Genomic DNA, 15,157 nt, shown 5'->3' with positions numbered 1-15,157 from the left:
GCTTGATTAGTTGCATTTATTCACTCCAGTTAGCTTTCTTAAAATTCCATACTATCTTGATTTCCTGTGTATGAATTAATTGAATGAAGCAAACTATCAGACAATGATCACTGTTATGAAGATCACTTAATACAGACCATTCTGTGTTGAGATAAACTAATGGGGAATAGATTGGGATAAATTGATGGAGAACTTATTGATAATTGGGATAAATCGATGGGGAACTTATTGATAATTGGGATAAATTGGAGGACTTATTGATAAGTGGGATAAATTGATGGAGGGCTTATTAGTAAGCTAATAGAAAAGCTAATATAAGTGTGAAGACCACTGTTTAATAAATTCAGGTGTTGACCATCCAAAAAGGTTTCAGTCATATTTCCTCTACTAAACATGTGAGTAGATCCACACAAAAAATGATGAGCATTCATATCTCTCATAAGGCAGTAGGGGGTTGGAGCTGTACAGCAAGATTTTTTAATTCTGATTTGGAGAGGGGAACATTTGATGGAAGGTATAGGAATTTGGCTCTTCTCACTTCTACTACTTCTAAGTTAGTTTGCATTGCTGTTTGCTTAGCTGGTATGTTTGTGGTCATCAGATTGATATTCCTCCTTTGGCAACTGTAGTCACATTTCTGTCATTCCAGAATAATATATAGTTTTGAAATTTGGGTGGAGACTGGGATGTTAGATAGGTCTGTTGAAGGAATAAGCCAACTGGCTTATGCTACTGAACAATGTCTTTTTTTTTTTTTTTTTTTCATCTGATTTCTCAAGTAGACCACAACAGTTCCACTGCATAATATACTGCATTAGTTACATCTTCATCTGACTCATTTTTTTGAGTAAGTTTTTCCTTCACCATTATTCTCCTTACATATATGACTTGTTGAGCTTTCAATTCACATAGCAGTTCTTCCTTTGATATAGATAAAAGTCCCACTCTGTAAAAACACCCTTTGATGTATTAAGGGTCTTTGTTTTTAAAAACTTCTTGTGAGGTTTCTATTAAAAGAGGTTTGTGAGGTTTCTATTAAAAGAGCACTTGGTTGTAGCTGTTTGATCATTTTTAGTGAGTCAACCATAGCCACCATAGTCTTCTGAATTAAGAATGAGGATGATTACCCAACAAGTCATGTTAATAAATACATCACTAAACAAGGTAGGATGCAGCAAGGCTAAGAGGAGTTGATTTTCCTCCTTTCAGCTGGAACATGTTAATTTGTGGGTTATCAACTGTTGTTTTGTATGTTCAACCTGCTCTAATATACTGTATGGCTAGTCTTGGACAGGTTAAAATTATTTTAGTCTCAGTAATTTTTTTTTTGCCCAGCTCCAGCCCTACTGTGGGGACACAGGAGTAGTGCCACCGAGTGACCAAGCATGAAACTTATAATGTTATTAAATTGAAAAAAAAAAAAAAAAAAAGAGGTTATTTTCCTTTCCAGAAACTTCTTCCTTATCCTTGTATGAAAGAAAACTTTTAGTATATTATAAAAAATAAAAGAAAAACATCTAAACTCAGAAAAGGAAAACTATTATCTAGTACACTTGCAGCAGAAACTGCAGAAAAAAATTGCTTGGCCTCAAGATGCTCTTGGCACCCAGAGGCCCCTTCGTATTAGTTATTAATACTTTTTTAATAAAATTGGTATACATAAAATTATTTCTCAATGTTTTTCTTGAATTTCTTGTGAAAGCCCACAAGAAATTCAAGAAAAGCATTGGCTTTATGCCTTAGGGATCTGAAAGCCTAATCATGTCACTGTCCTATATCCAATTTTAATGACAGAAAATTTTAAATGAATTCTACAAAAAATGCTTTAGCATTTTTCAAAGAAAGTAATATGATCAAAGAGCCCTGCTATAGAACAAAGTTGATTTTTTGTTGTCCTTGTTAATTTTTTTTGTTGTCATTGATAGCTAACCAGAAATATAAGGGTGGAAAATACACCACTGAACAGAATTAATGACGGAACCTTAGATTAAACCTGCAATACTGCACAGCTAGCAATATGGAATTAAAAAAAAAAAAAGAAACAAAAAAAGTTATAAAAAGATCAGACCAGAAACAAAGGGGAAAAAAATATAAAAATGAAAGAGGGATGGAAAAAGGCAAGGAAAGCCTAAATAAGCTATGATAAGAAACAACACACAGCTATATAAGAGAGTGTAGTTGAGAGGTAAAATGCACAAACAGACAGAGGAAGACAAATGGTTTAGGCACCTCCTTAGCCAGGTGGGTGGGAGCAGCAGTGCGAAGCACATGCTTCTTGATTAGACCGGAGTTCAAGCCCATGACCACCAAATACAGAGGATGCGGAAAGGTCAGGGAATGACCACCGCATATCCCCGGAGCAATATGGCCTTAGTTGCTAATGCTCCTAAAAACCAAAGAACAAACAAACAAACAAACGGTTTAAGTAGCAAAACTCCAAGATGACTGAGAATAAATTGATGAAAGCTATGAGTATCACTACAAATTAAAAAATATATAATTAATTTAAATTTGTGGAATTGTTATTCCTTGTAAAATTTAGCACTTATAAATAAATCATAATTAAATATGAGAACTAAATCTTACCTTAATTCCATTCAAAATCTCACTGATGATCCTTAATCTACTGTCTTTCTCAAATATCCTTTGTTTCTTAAAAAAAATACAAGAAAATTGCTTATATGAAGTTTTTCATATAAATATATCAATAACAATTATAAAAGTTGCTACCAATAATAGAAATATAAATATGAAATACAAATATAAATATCCAATAAATTGCCATATGCTGCTTTCATACCACCATGCTTTAATATCCATCAGAAGAAAATTTTTAACATTGAATATACTAATACATAAATAATTTTAAAAATTTTTTTCATAATTTTATAATTATGATTTCATAAGTGCACATAACTATGACCATTTCACCTATTATTAAAATATGAATATCAATGGACTCTGAATAATTCATGTATTAGTACTATTACATGAATTATTAACTATTAGAGGCTGAAACTGCAGGCTAATCTGACATTATACAGTATGTAGTGTAGCAACCATGTGTTATTTTAATGGACATTTTCTTTGTTGAGGGGTGGGGTAATGGTGCTTCTACCTTCTTATACCCTTTTAAGTAGCAGAAGCTGAAGGATACATCAAAGTCCTGTTAACTCTATTGCTACATTAGTCCATTTTGTTCTGTTCCAATTTGTGTTTAGTTTCTGTTTGCATTTTAATTCTGGATTACAGTAAATTAATTGACATACAGCAAAACCTCGCATAGCACTGATAATTGGTACCGAAACTGTTCCGTGTTATGTGAAACTGTGCTGATTGAGGTATGATTATAATGGTTTTTAATTGAATGCATACCAGAGAAAGTCTATAAACAAATTATAATAAATCTATAAACAATTTGCGGTTGATAATCAATTAAATCAATTTTTTTTAGAACAAGTTGTCAGTGTGCTGCTCATTTCTTTTGAAAGCTACTGTTCCGGGAAATTGATAAAAAAAGTGAGAAAATGTCAAAAAACAGTTCTTTTAAAAGTTTTTATAAGTACTTAACTTCTATAACTATGAACATAACAATTTACTTTTAAGTTAATAAGTTACTATTACAACCAGAAAATTAAATGTTAATGTTTACTATTACATTTACAACCAAAAAAAAAAAAGATCACTCAGAAATATTCACATAATGGCAGTATATGTGCTACTGAAGGGTGGTACGTAAAAAAAAATTAAAAATATTGCAAAAATTTTATTAATGAAAGGTAACATCATTAGAGATGAGAAAAAAAGCTTTATTGTTTATTTAGGTATTTCAATAATAAAGTCAAGTGAAGCTGTCTCTTCTTTTTCTCAGCGTACATGTTTTGCAGCATCAAAACCCATCTATGCTATATCTTAATGCTAAGTTCAACATCTGGATCTCCATTCATAATCACCTTGCAGGCCATGTTAACCCCCTCCCATGAAACACTTTCTCCAATTCTTCTGTTTCTGTTGAAAATTTTTTTGGTGCCACTTCAGTGTTATCCACTTCAGAATTGTTTTCCTCTTCTTCATATGCAGTTTGCTCATCAATTTCAAGGAGAGTTGCATCATCTAAGTCATTTGCATGTGAGTCAATGCAGTCATGCACATTGGCAGTGTCAAAAAGTTTAAAATCCCAACTCTCTTCTGACCTTCACAATGTCTTTGGCAATTGTCTGAATTTGTAATTCAAAACCAGTGAAATAATTTGCCAAATGGGGCAAAACATGCTGCCAAACAGAATGCATGTTGTTGGCAGCAATTTCTAGCCAAGATGCAAATATATTTTCGATCTATTTAAAGGGGTAAAAAATAAATTGTGAAATGAAAAGCTATCATGTCATCTTGTCAGGATGGAATTAAGAATACTGAACACTGCTGCACCTTGCCCGTGACTGCTTGAGGGAAGCTGTTGGCACATGTGCATGTGAGAAAATAGAGTTGGCACTGCAGCATATACACTGTGCTGCCACTTTATTAGTACACCCCTGCTGTGCACACAAACGGTTTGTCCCACAATGTTGCAAGTCACATGACCACAGTTGTGGATATAAAAGCAGCAGAACAACCTTTCTAGTATCAGCTAAGCGTACAAACCATAGCAAGAATGGGGAAAAAGGAGTGATCTAATGGACTTCAAACGTGGCATGGTAGTAGGTGCAAGACGTGCTGAAAAAAGCATCTCTGAAACAGCAGTTCTCCTGAACTTTTCACTCACCACAGTTTCAAGGGTGTATCGAGAATAGTGCAATGAACAGAAAACATCCTCTCAATGGCACACCTGTGGAAGAAAATCGCTTGTTGATGAGAGAGGTCAGAGGAGGATGGCTAGAATTGTGCAAGTAAACAGATGGGCTACAATGTCGCATATCGCGTCAGAATACAACCTTGGTGCACAGAACAAAATATCGCAACAGACCACTATTTGCACTTTGTTGCAAATGGGCTACAACAGCCGACAGCCACATCGCATACCTTTGTTATCAATGAAGAACAAGAGAGCATGCCTCCTGTGGGCACAGCAACACCAGCAATGGACTATCGAGGATTGGAAAACATTTGCTTGGTCTGACAAGTTGAAGTTCCTGGTGCATCATCATTATTATTATTAGCTATATGGTGCAAGAAAGCCTGAGGCTTATTCTGCACCAGCCAAAAAAATAAAAATTTCTGAATTACCCTGAGAGAGAGAGAGAGAGAGAGAGTCAAAAGCAGAAGGGAATCACCAAGAAAGAGAAGAATGATGATATCCAGCACAGGACCCTGGGTGTGCCAAGCCCATACTCACCAGATGTGAGCCCCTGGGGTTATGTTGATGGAAGGCTCAGAATTTGGCGAAAACAACATGAATCCACGGATCTGTCATGTCTGACGACTACTATGCAAGGTGGTGGAGGCAGTGTTATGGTGTGGAGAACGTTTTCTTGGCACACATTGGGTCCATTGATACCTATAGATTCACATCTGAATGCCACATTGTACCTAAACATCGTTGCTGACCAAGTGCATCCATTCATGTTGACAGTTTATCCTCAGTCAGATGGTTACCTCCAGCAGGATAATGTGCTGGTGCACAAAGCCCGAATCACTATGGAATGGTTCCAGGAACATGACAATGACTTTTCTTTGCTGCAGTGGCCCGCTCAGTCCATGGATCTCAGTCCTATTGAACATCTTTGGGATGAGCTGGAAAGGGCTGTTTGCTGCAGGTCTACACCTCCGTCGAATCTCAGGAAACTGCGTGACACACTCATGTCTGCATGGTACTCCATTCCTGCACAACATTTTCAGCATCTTGTTCAATCCATACCTAGATGAATTCAGGCTGTTTTGAGGGCTAAAGGAGGCTCAACATGCTACCAGGTGGGTGTACCTAATAAAGTGGAAGCACAGTGTATGTACGTGTTCCTAGACTACAATAATGCAGCATATATGTAGAATACTGTACATGTCTAGGCTATTGAATGAGTTTTAATATGTACAGTAAATTTTTGACTTAACTTAATTGAAAACTGTGTTATAGTGAAACCTGTGCTGTTTGAAGCCGTGCTAAGTGAGATATTGCGGTATTGCACAACAATACAAAGAAGCACATCGATTCATGAAACAGTTAATGCTTGTAAGGCAATCAAAGAACTCAGCAACAATTTTCAAGTAAAGTTTCAACAATGTCAGCTTGTCAAAATGAAAATCTTCAGAACAGAATGGATATTATTTTCAACAGATAGTGTTAAAGACAGGGTCAAGGTCTAGATGGCGATTGATGTGTGTGAAAGTTACAGCATCAGAATACTAAAAAGTAATTTTTGTAATTAAATAATCCTCTTAAGTATTCATGAGCGGTCTTCATTTTTATTTTATATTCCCACTATTAACAGCCAGTGTTGAATTCACATTTTCCATTCTGAGGGAGGAAGAAATTTAATGTGAGAAGGCATAAGTATACATAAAGTCCTAACTTGACATAAAGGAAAAAGAAATTAATATAAACTAGTTTATTAAATCAACTTTTGCACAAGTAAAAATCAAGATTACTATTAAGTTTAATTGTCATTGTTTAAAGTATAATTACTTATAATTTATTTTTGATTAAGTCATTGTTATAAGAAATTAATACATCTTATTTTATAAGAAATTAATACATCATAGAGCAGTGAAGGATTTGCCTCTCAGCCAATTTCTTAACTTATTTAATATTCTGCTCAAGTTATTGGACAAGCACTCATTTCCAACAGGTGAAACATGTACCACATAAAGCATTCAATATGCAACATTCAATACATTGTTGGAACCTATTTGATCCTCCAAAAGACATTTAGAATACTTTGCGGTCAGTTTACTGGTTCACAACATATTTGAAGGAATTCAAGTCAGCCCACATAACATCATTATCATGAAAGCAATCTTCTTTCTCCTCATTATATAAAAAATTGAATACTTTTTAAGAGTTTGAAAGGAAGCACAGAAATTGATAAATGAAACAGCTTGATCACTGAATCAGTGTTTCATATGCTCAACCAAAGTTATAACAAATTTTTTGTCTTGTTTGAATGTCAAATTTTGTGGGTTGGTTGCTCTCAATAATAAGCCTCATGCTACAAACCTTCTCTTTAAGTTGTCTGACAGCAACACAAATCAGGTTTTCTTCAGTAAGTTGGGTGCAATGAGCACATATGCTTTGTAGATGAGTTATAGCCAACACAACAAGCTGTAAAACTGTCAAAATGTTTATGTTTTCTTTATCAAAGCAGTGTTAATGTTTTTTGCACTGCATGAAGCAAAATGCGAAGTGGTTATTGTAATTAGGAAGGTAGACTTTTACATTTCGTACAAGCAGCACTGGAAAAAGGTTTCCCCAGGTTCAACACAGTGAAGGGCATAACAGCTAGAGGAATTCTATAATTAAATGGAGGGACACCTATTAAATATTTTGTCCGGAGCCAGAGAAATAGCACCATCTTTATGAAGCTCCTGGCAGTTGCCTTATGGCAACTTATAAGGCAATTTGTCCCTCCAACAGTTAACACACTGGGGGAAACAACAGGCCCTCAGCTGCCTCATCCACACATAGAGTTGGCCAATCCTCTCAGACAACTGAGAGGAGAAACAAATGATCAATTGGGTTCCAGAAATGTGAGACTACTTGCAAAGGTGAAAATATCATAAAACCAGAGGAGTTTCTTACTTCTTGTGGCAGTGAAACAATTTTGTGACTAGCAAAGGTACAGTTTTACTTTTTGATTTTTTTTTTAGAACAAGTTGTCAGTGTGCTGCTCATTTCCTTTGAAAGCTACTGTTCCGGGAAATTGATAAAAAAACAGTGAGAAAATGTCAAAAAACAGTTCTTTTAAAAGTTTTTATAAGTACTTAACTTCTATAACTATGAACATAACAATTTACTTTTAAGTTACTATTACAACCAGAAAATTAAATGTTAATGTTTACTATTACATTTACAACCAGAAAAAAAAAGATCACTCAGAAATATTCACATAATGGCAGTATATGTGCTACTGAAGGGTGGTACGTAAAAAAAAAAATCAATATTTTGACCACTTAGATAATGAAATAAAAAAAAAAAAATACTGACATATAATAATATTTTAATGTTACAGAGGAAAGCATTTAATTAACCAGAAAAAATTTCAATACAAAATATTCAAAACTGCCTTTGAGATAAGCATTTTAAGATGAGGTAATGAAATTGTTCACCCCACGCCAATGCTCAAATTATAGAATTTGACACAGACACTAACAAATTAAAGATAATCAAGTCCCAGACAACAAGCCTAAAATAAAATGAATTTAAATATACCCTCTTCCAGTGACAGCAAACAAAAGATTCTGTTTGCTGTAAATGAATATGGAAAAAAAAAAAAAATGCAATATTATCAAAATTTTTTTAAAAATCAAAGACAGGTCTATAATACACCATGTTAACTATTTCACACTAAGGCAGATGTGCTCTCACATAATAGAAAATATATAATACTCAATACAAAAAGAATATCAAAGATATTATATCTCTTATGTATTTCACAAATGTGCAGAATGTGAAAACTTTAAAATTTAGATAAGGAAATATACTTACCATATTTGTCAGCTTATAAGATGCACTTTTTTCCTTATAAATACCTTAAAAAATCGCCCTGCGACTTAGAAGCAGAAAGTGGCAGTACAGAAAATGTGCAAACTGAGAGTTAATGGATAGTTAGCTACTATATGTTAGTACACTTTTCAGTAATTACCAGGCTGTTGTTGGAGTAACAAGTGAATTCTAATTATGCAAAAAACCCTAATCAATGGCAGGCACATCTAGAAGGCAAAATTATACTATTGAATTTAAGCTAAAAGTAGTACAATATGCCAAAAAACACGGGAACAGAGCAGCAGAACAAAATTTGGGACCACCACCTATTGAGAAGATGATTCGTGACAAGTGTGTGAATGGGTGCTGAAGTCATGGCATGATATTAAGGCTGAAACTGTGGTCAAGTCTTTTAAAAATTGTGGTATAAATAATGCAATGGATGGCACTGAAGATCATTTATTGTATGAGAGTGACACTGATACTAGTGAAGAGGATGATGATAATGATGATTATGATGATGTTGAGGATAATGACGATCAAGTCAGTAATGAATCTGAAGTTGAATAATACTAAAATAATAAGAGTAATAATCCTATAATTTTCTTTACTGACTTTTGGGTTTTAATTTTATTGAATTTTAAATTACAATGGAAATTTAAAATTCAATAAAATTAAAACCCAAAAGTCAGTAAAGAAAAGTATAAGATTATTACTCTTATTATTTTAGTATTATCCAACTTCAGATTCATTACTGACTTGATCATCATTATCCTCAACATCATCATAATCATAATCATCATTATCATCATCCTCTTCACTATAATAATCCTATACTTTTCTTTACTGACTTTTGGGTTTTAATTTTATTGAATTTTAAATTTCCATTGTACTGATAATAAATTTTTTTCAAAAGTTTTTTCCTTAAATTTATTGTTCCAAAATTAGGGTGCATCTTCCATGCTGTAGCATCTTATAAACTGACAAATATGGTATCTTGTTCCAAAAAGGCACAATAAATGATGATTTCTCTCAATGTCTGAAATGAACTTGGCTTATCGAACTATATGTATTATAAAATCTAAGAGAATTATGCACAGAAAGAGATAATTATTCAATTTTCATTATTTAAGCAATGATGAGTTAATCTTGCCTTACCTGAAGCTTACTGAGGTGCTTTGCCACAAATAATATAAATGGAAACATTATTAATATGACTGCCATGCCCATCAAACCAGGTAAACCAAGGATATTCCAGAGAAAGAAAATTCCAATAATAATACGTACAGGAACAGCCCACAACTGAGTAGATAACAAAGCAGCTGTGAATATCAGTTCTGCATCAGTAGCTATATAGTTTATTATTTGACCTGCAGAATTATTTCTTTTGGTAGAGCTACTCATATGAAACATCTGTAAAGAAAATGAATATTCTCAAAAGACAAAATTAAATATTTTATAATAGAGTCAGTGATTGATATCAAAATTAGCTTACAGATAACTAAATTTATTCAATGAATAGGAAGAAACATTGGATAACATCAATACATTGTTCTTTTTATAGACTTTTTAAAAGTTGTTCTTTTTATAGACTTTTTAAAAGAATAAATCCTTATTACTCATAGTTCCACCTTTCTTTTTTTTCAAATTACAGAACACAATTTATATTAACTATGTACTTTAGAAGATTTTTTGCTGGGAGGCTTGATTTTTGTTAGCACTTTATGAACTATTAATCCTAATTACATAGGAACCTTTATATTATAATTGCATTAGGCTATGAGAGCCGTGTGCATATTGCAAATTACTCTTGTGTAATGTAATGCTGTGTAATGTAATTTGGGATTGAAAAAATTATATTTTAACATTTTAAATGTATGCACCATAACATTTTCAATAAAGGATAATTATTATTATCAGTTTTTTGGTGGATTTGCCTGCAATCTGTCACACAGTTACATAATTTCAATATACAGCAATAAATATAAGTAAACAGAATGTTATTAAATTGCAGAATATAAAATGAAACTAAAATTCTTACTTTTCGGTAAACTGCTGAAGTGAGAGCAGACTTGATTCGTATGGCAGAGGCTACAAGATGATGAAGTTTCTGTGTGTTGATGAACCCCAACAAACATTCAGTGACAAACAGTGCCACTGCAAGTAGAAAAAGAAGCCAACTGGGCTTGTTACTATTCAGAAAATCAAGAAAATAGCTGCAAATAGAAAGAATGGTGCTAATGATGATCACATGCTAAAAAAAAAGCAGGCACAATATGATCTATTTTATATTATAAAAGGTATATCATACTACAACAAGAAACAAACCGACTTGTTTTGATTTGTATTAAAGTAGTTTTTAATTTAAGATGCATGATGCTTTTGCAACATTTAATTTGTTCATTTCTCCATCAAATAAGTTTTTAACTGGGGGCGTCATGTTGGCTTCCATCAATAAAGTCTCATATATCTTTCCAATTTATCTCACAGCAGTTTGGTCTTGGCGCATTATAGCCTTAGATGCTAATGCGCCAATAAAATTCAAATCAAATCAAATCAAATCAAATCACAGCAGTTCTACAGAATTCAGATATGGGCTATAACCAGCAGAATCCATGAGAGTTTATTGATGGAAGCCAACATGATGCCCTTAGCCGAGCTAATACACTAAGCAGAACGGAGATAGGTACATTGTCCTATTAAAAATGTAAGGTCATGCACCAAAAATTTACAACAGTGTTGGAAGAATGATGTGATTAAAGAAGTCATAGCACTGCTTATACTAAGTACCACCTACAAAAACCATTGGTCTAAAACTCTGCTGTGAAAAGCAAGTCAAACTATCAGAATGCCACCACCATGCTTGACAGATAATGTTATCCTTTTCAAAATGTTTTCACAAACAGTATACTGTATATCATGATTCTTCGTGCCATAGAATTCCTTTTACATTTCAAGTGTAACATAACAAGTATCTTCTGTCTTCCCAACCTTCAACCCATGCATGGTATTAAGTACTATAGGGTCCAAAATTATCCTCTGTTAATATACTCCCTAGGTATTTAAATTTGTCAACCACTTCCAACAATTAATTTCCTAATTTTATCCCTTTTACACTCACTTCTCCCCCTCTATTCATCACCATCGGTTTGATTTTTTTGCTACTTATCACTCATACTCACTGACTACACTTTCCCAATGTGTTAGTTTCTCTCGAAGTTCTTCCTCCTTGTTTGGTCAGAGGACAACATCATCTGCAAACAGCTATTCCACCTTTTTTATCATCAACCACTAAAAGGATATTTTCCATGACAATAATAAAAAGTAGTGGTGACAATACACTACCCTGTCGATGTCCATTGGATAATGGAAAGCAATCTGTGTCCCCAAATTTTATCCTCCCACAACTTTCACACTTTGAATACATACATATTTTTAGTCATCACAACCTCCTCCATGCCTATTACCATTTTCTCCAGACTTTCCCACACTTTTTCTCTTTACACACTATCATATGCCTTTTCACGGTCTAAAAATACCAGAAAGAGGCTCTCATCAAACTCCCAATATTTTTCTAGCAATTCTCTTAAAGCGAATATCAGGTCAATCATTGACCTGCCTCTTCTAAATCCATATTATTCTTCCCTCATTCTCTCTTCTCTTTTTCCTTAATTTTATGTCGAGTATTCATTCAAAAATTTTAGCATGGTGACTTTATTATGCTAAAAATTTTTTAGCATAATAAAGTGATCCTTCTATAATTGTTACATTCTCTTCTGAACCCTTTCTTAAAAATTGGTATGATGATTTCCTTTGTCCAATCATCTGGTATTCTTTTCTTTTTCCAAACTAGGCTGATAATATCATACAGCCATTTTAATCCAATATTGCAAGCAGCCCTAATAACTTCAACTGGTAACTCATCAACTCCCAGTGAATTTCCATTCTTCATCTTTTTCATTGCTTCTTTCACTTCACCAAGACCAACTTTTAGTCTCTCTTTTTCCACTGCGAATTCTTGTCTTCTTACACCATCTTCCTTTCCATTGGTATTAGCATTAAACAGCGTTGTAAAATAGTCCTGCCACTGTTTCCCGATTTCCTTCTCATCTCTGACTAATTTTCCACCCGCATCAACTAGGAACCCTGGTTCTTCATTGTTCCTTTTCTCATTCCTCTACATCTCATATATCATCTTTATATTTCCATTAATATCCTCCTCTAATTTTTGTGTAAACTCCATCCAACTTTTGTCCTTTTCCTCTCTTACAATTCTCTTTGCCTCTTTTTTCTTCTCATTATATGCCTTTCTGTCCTCTTCCAATTTTGTTTTCATAAATTTCCTGAAAATATCATTCTTCAGTTTCACTGACCTTTTAATTCTGTTATTCATCAGTGTGTCTCTCTCTATTTTCTAATTCCTCCAGTTCTCCCACACAACTGTACAGAAGTTTGTACCATACCTTCTTAAATTTTTGATCTTCTCTTCTCTTCAAATTCCTCTCATCTCTTGATTCTGCAATTTCCAGATCATTATCTTTTCTCCAGTTCTACTCTTTTTTATTTTTATTTTCAACTGTTATTCTAAATTTGGCCACCAACAGTCTGCGGTCACTGTCTATACTTACTGAGGGTATAACCTTTACATCTATCATCTTCCTACTCCATATTCTATCAATGATAAAATAATCTTTTACTGTTTCATATCCTCCATCCCAGCTGTATCTCATTATCTTATGGCTTAGCTTTTTGTCAAACCAATTATTACTTATTTTTAATCCATTCGGCAAGCACAGATCCACCAGCCTTTAGCCTTCTTCATTTTTTTGTCCATATCCATAAGTTCCAATAACATTCTCCAACCCTATTCTTTCTCTTCCTACCTGTGCATTTAAATCGCCATAATTACTACACTCTTTCCTAGGATGAAACTTTCCAACTGCTCCTCAAATCAGATCTTCTTGCTGTCTTCTGCTCCTTGTTGGGGAGCATAAACTTGCACTAGGGTCAAATATGTCCCTTCACATTCAAAGGTAAATCTCATTATTCGTTTGCTAATTCCTTCCACTTCTTTAATTCTTGCATTTATCTCTTTGTTTCCAATTATAACTACTCCATTCCTGGATTTGTCTTCTGCACCTTTCTAATATAATGTAAATCCTTCTCTCTTCTTAACTTCAGGTACTAGAAACATATTTGTACAAGTTTATACATTTTAAAAATTGAAAAACAGCAGAGATGTTGTCATGGTTACATAAAATCTGATTGAGTGTATAAAGCTCAGTGAGATGACCAAAAGTGCTAACACATAAATCACATTCATCAATAAAATCTAAACATTAAGTAAAAATGTGTTTTAGGATTAAAATGGTTTTACAGTGCACACACACAGGAGGGTCATCATCAAACATCACCTCAAGAACTTTGACTCAAATGCAATGAGTATGAACTGTTTCACTATAACCTTTATATTGGACAGAATGCATTCATATGCCTTTAATACTCTCCAACCCTATTCTTTCTCTTCCTACCTGTGCATTTAAATCTCCATAATTACTACACTCTTTCCAAGGATGACACTTTCAAACTGCTCCTCAAATAGAGTGGGCCAGTAAATCAGAATGTCTTATAATGGGGGATTTTACCTTTCCAGATATTGACTGGAACTTGTGGGTTGGTCACTCGCACACTAGCAAGACTTTTGTGGATTTATTGAATGACTGTTTTCTACAGCAACATGTTCGAGAGGCAACCAGAGGGAGTAATACTCTTGATCTGATTATCAGCAGTGATTATTCATGCATTAAGAATTTTCATATAAAGGTTCACTGGGTGACAGTGATTACAATGTACTGATGTGGGAATTACTTAAATATGTAACTACCATCAAGGCTAAAGGGAAGGGCTTTTGCTTTCGTAAAGGTGATTAGATGGGTCACAGACAGTTTTTAAATTCTGTACAGTGGGATCAAGTGATGATGTTACCAATATTGAATCGTAAATGGGAAGCCTTCAGGGACTTAATTTTGGAGGCTACTGAGTCTTTTCATTCCAACTAAGAAATACTGTTCAAGGTTTAGGCCTAAATGGATGTCAGATGAACTAATGAGGCTTGTGGCAGAGAAGAAAAATGTATGGGATGCATGTAAAGTATCAGGTGACACAGAAGCTTAAGGCAGATATAAAAGATATATAAGGCAGATATCAAGTCACAAAGGAAGTTATGCAGGCGAAGACAGATTATGAGAAATCCTTGGCAAAGGATGCAAAGAAAAACAGCAAAGAGTTCTTTACTTATGTAAACTCTAGAAGAAAAGGGATGAATCAGATTGGACCACTTAACATAGATGGGTTGACTATTGATGATCATGCTAAGGTAGCTGATAAACCGAATAAGTATTTTGCATCTACATTCACACATGAGGAGTTATTCAATGAGGGGAGTGCAAGAAGTTTATCAAACTCTAACAGGGAGCTAAGTGATTTTGTAATAACTGAGAGCAAAGTGGAGGAGAAATTGTTGAAGTT

At 34.0% G+C, this 15,157-nt stretch overlaps 1 protein-coding gene across 1 annotated transcript in view; it reads right to left on the bottom strand.

The window, feature by feature from the left end:
- The window catches only part of LOC150090539 (ATP-binding cassette sub-family C member 3-like), an 87,704-nt gene that overhangs the window by 2,916 nt on the left and 69,631 nt on the right, over positions 1-15,157 (bottom strand). Inside the window, exons 7-9 of the mRNA XM_090378387.1 lie at positions 10,671-10,821; positions 9,788-10,042; positions 2,587-2,652 (exon numbers count right to left, since the gene is read on the bottom strand). Of these exons, the coding sequence (XP_090234513.1) occupies positions 2,587-2,652; positions 9,788-10,042; positions 10,671-10,821 (472 nt within the window). The remainder of the gene's footprint in view (positions 1-2,586; positions 2,653-9,787; positions 10,043-10,670; positions 10,822-15,157) is intronic.

Source organism: Mastigoproctus giganteus, chromosome 1 (assembly GCF_048544385.1).
Source record: "Mastigoproctus giganteus isolate SK-2022 chromosome 1, ASM4854438v1, whole genome shotgun sequence".
Taxonomy (NCBI): domain Eukaryota; kingdom Metazoa; phylum Arthropoda; class Arachnida; order Uropygi; family Thelyphonidae; genus Mastigoproctus; species Mastigoproctus giganteus.
Note: the sequence above shows the minus strand (reverse complement) of the source record. Positions and strands in the feature narration are given on the sequence as shown.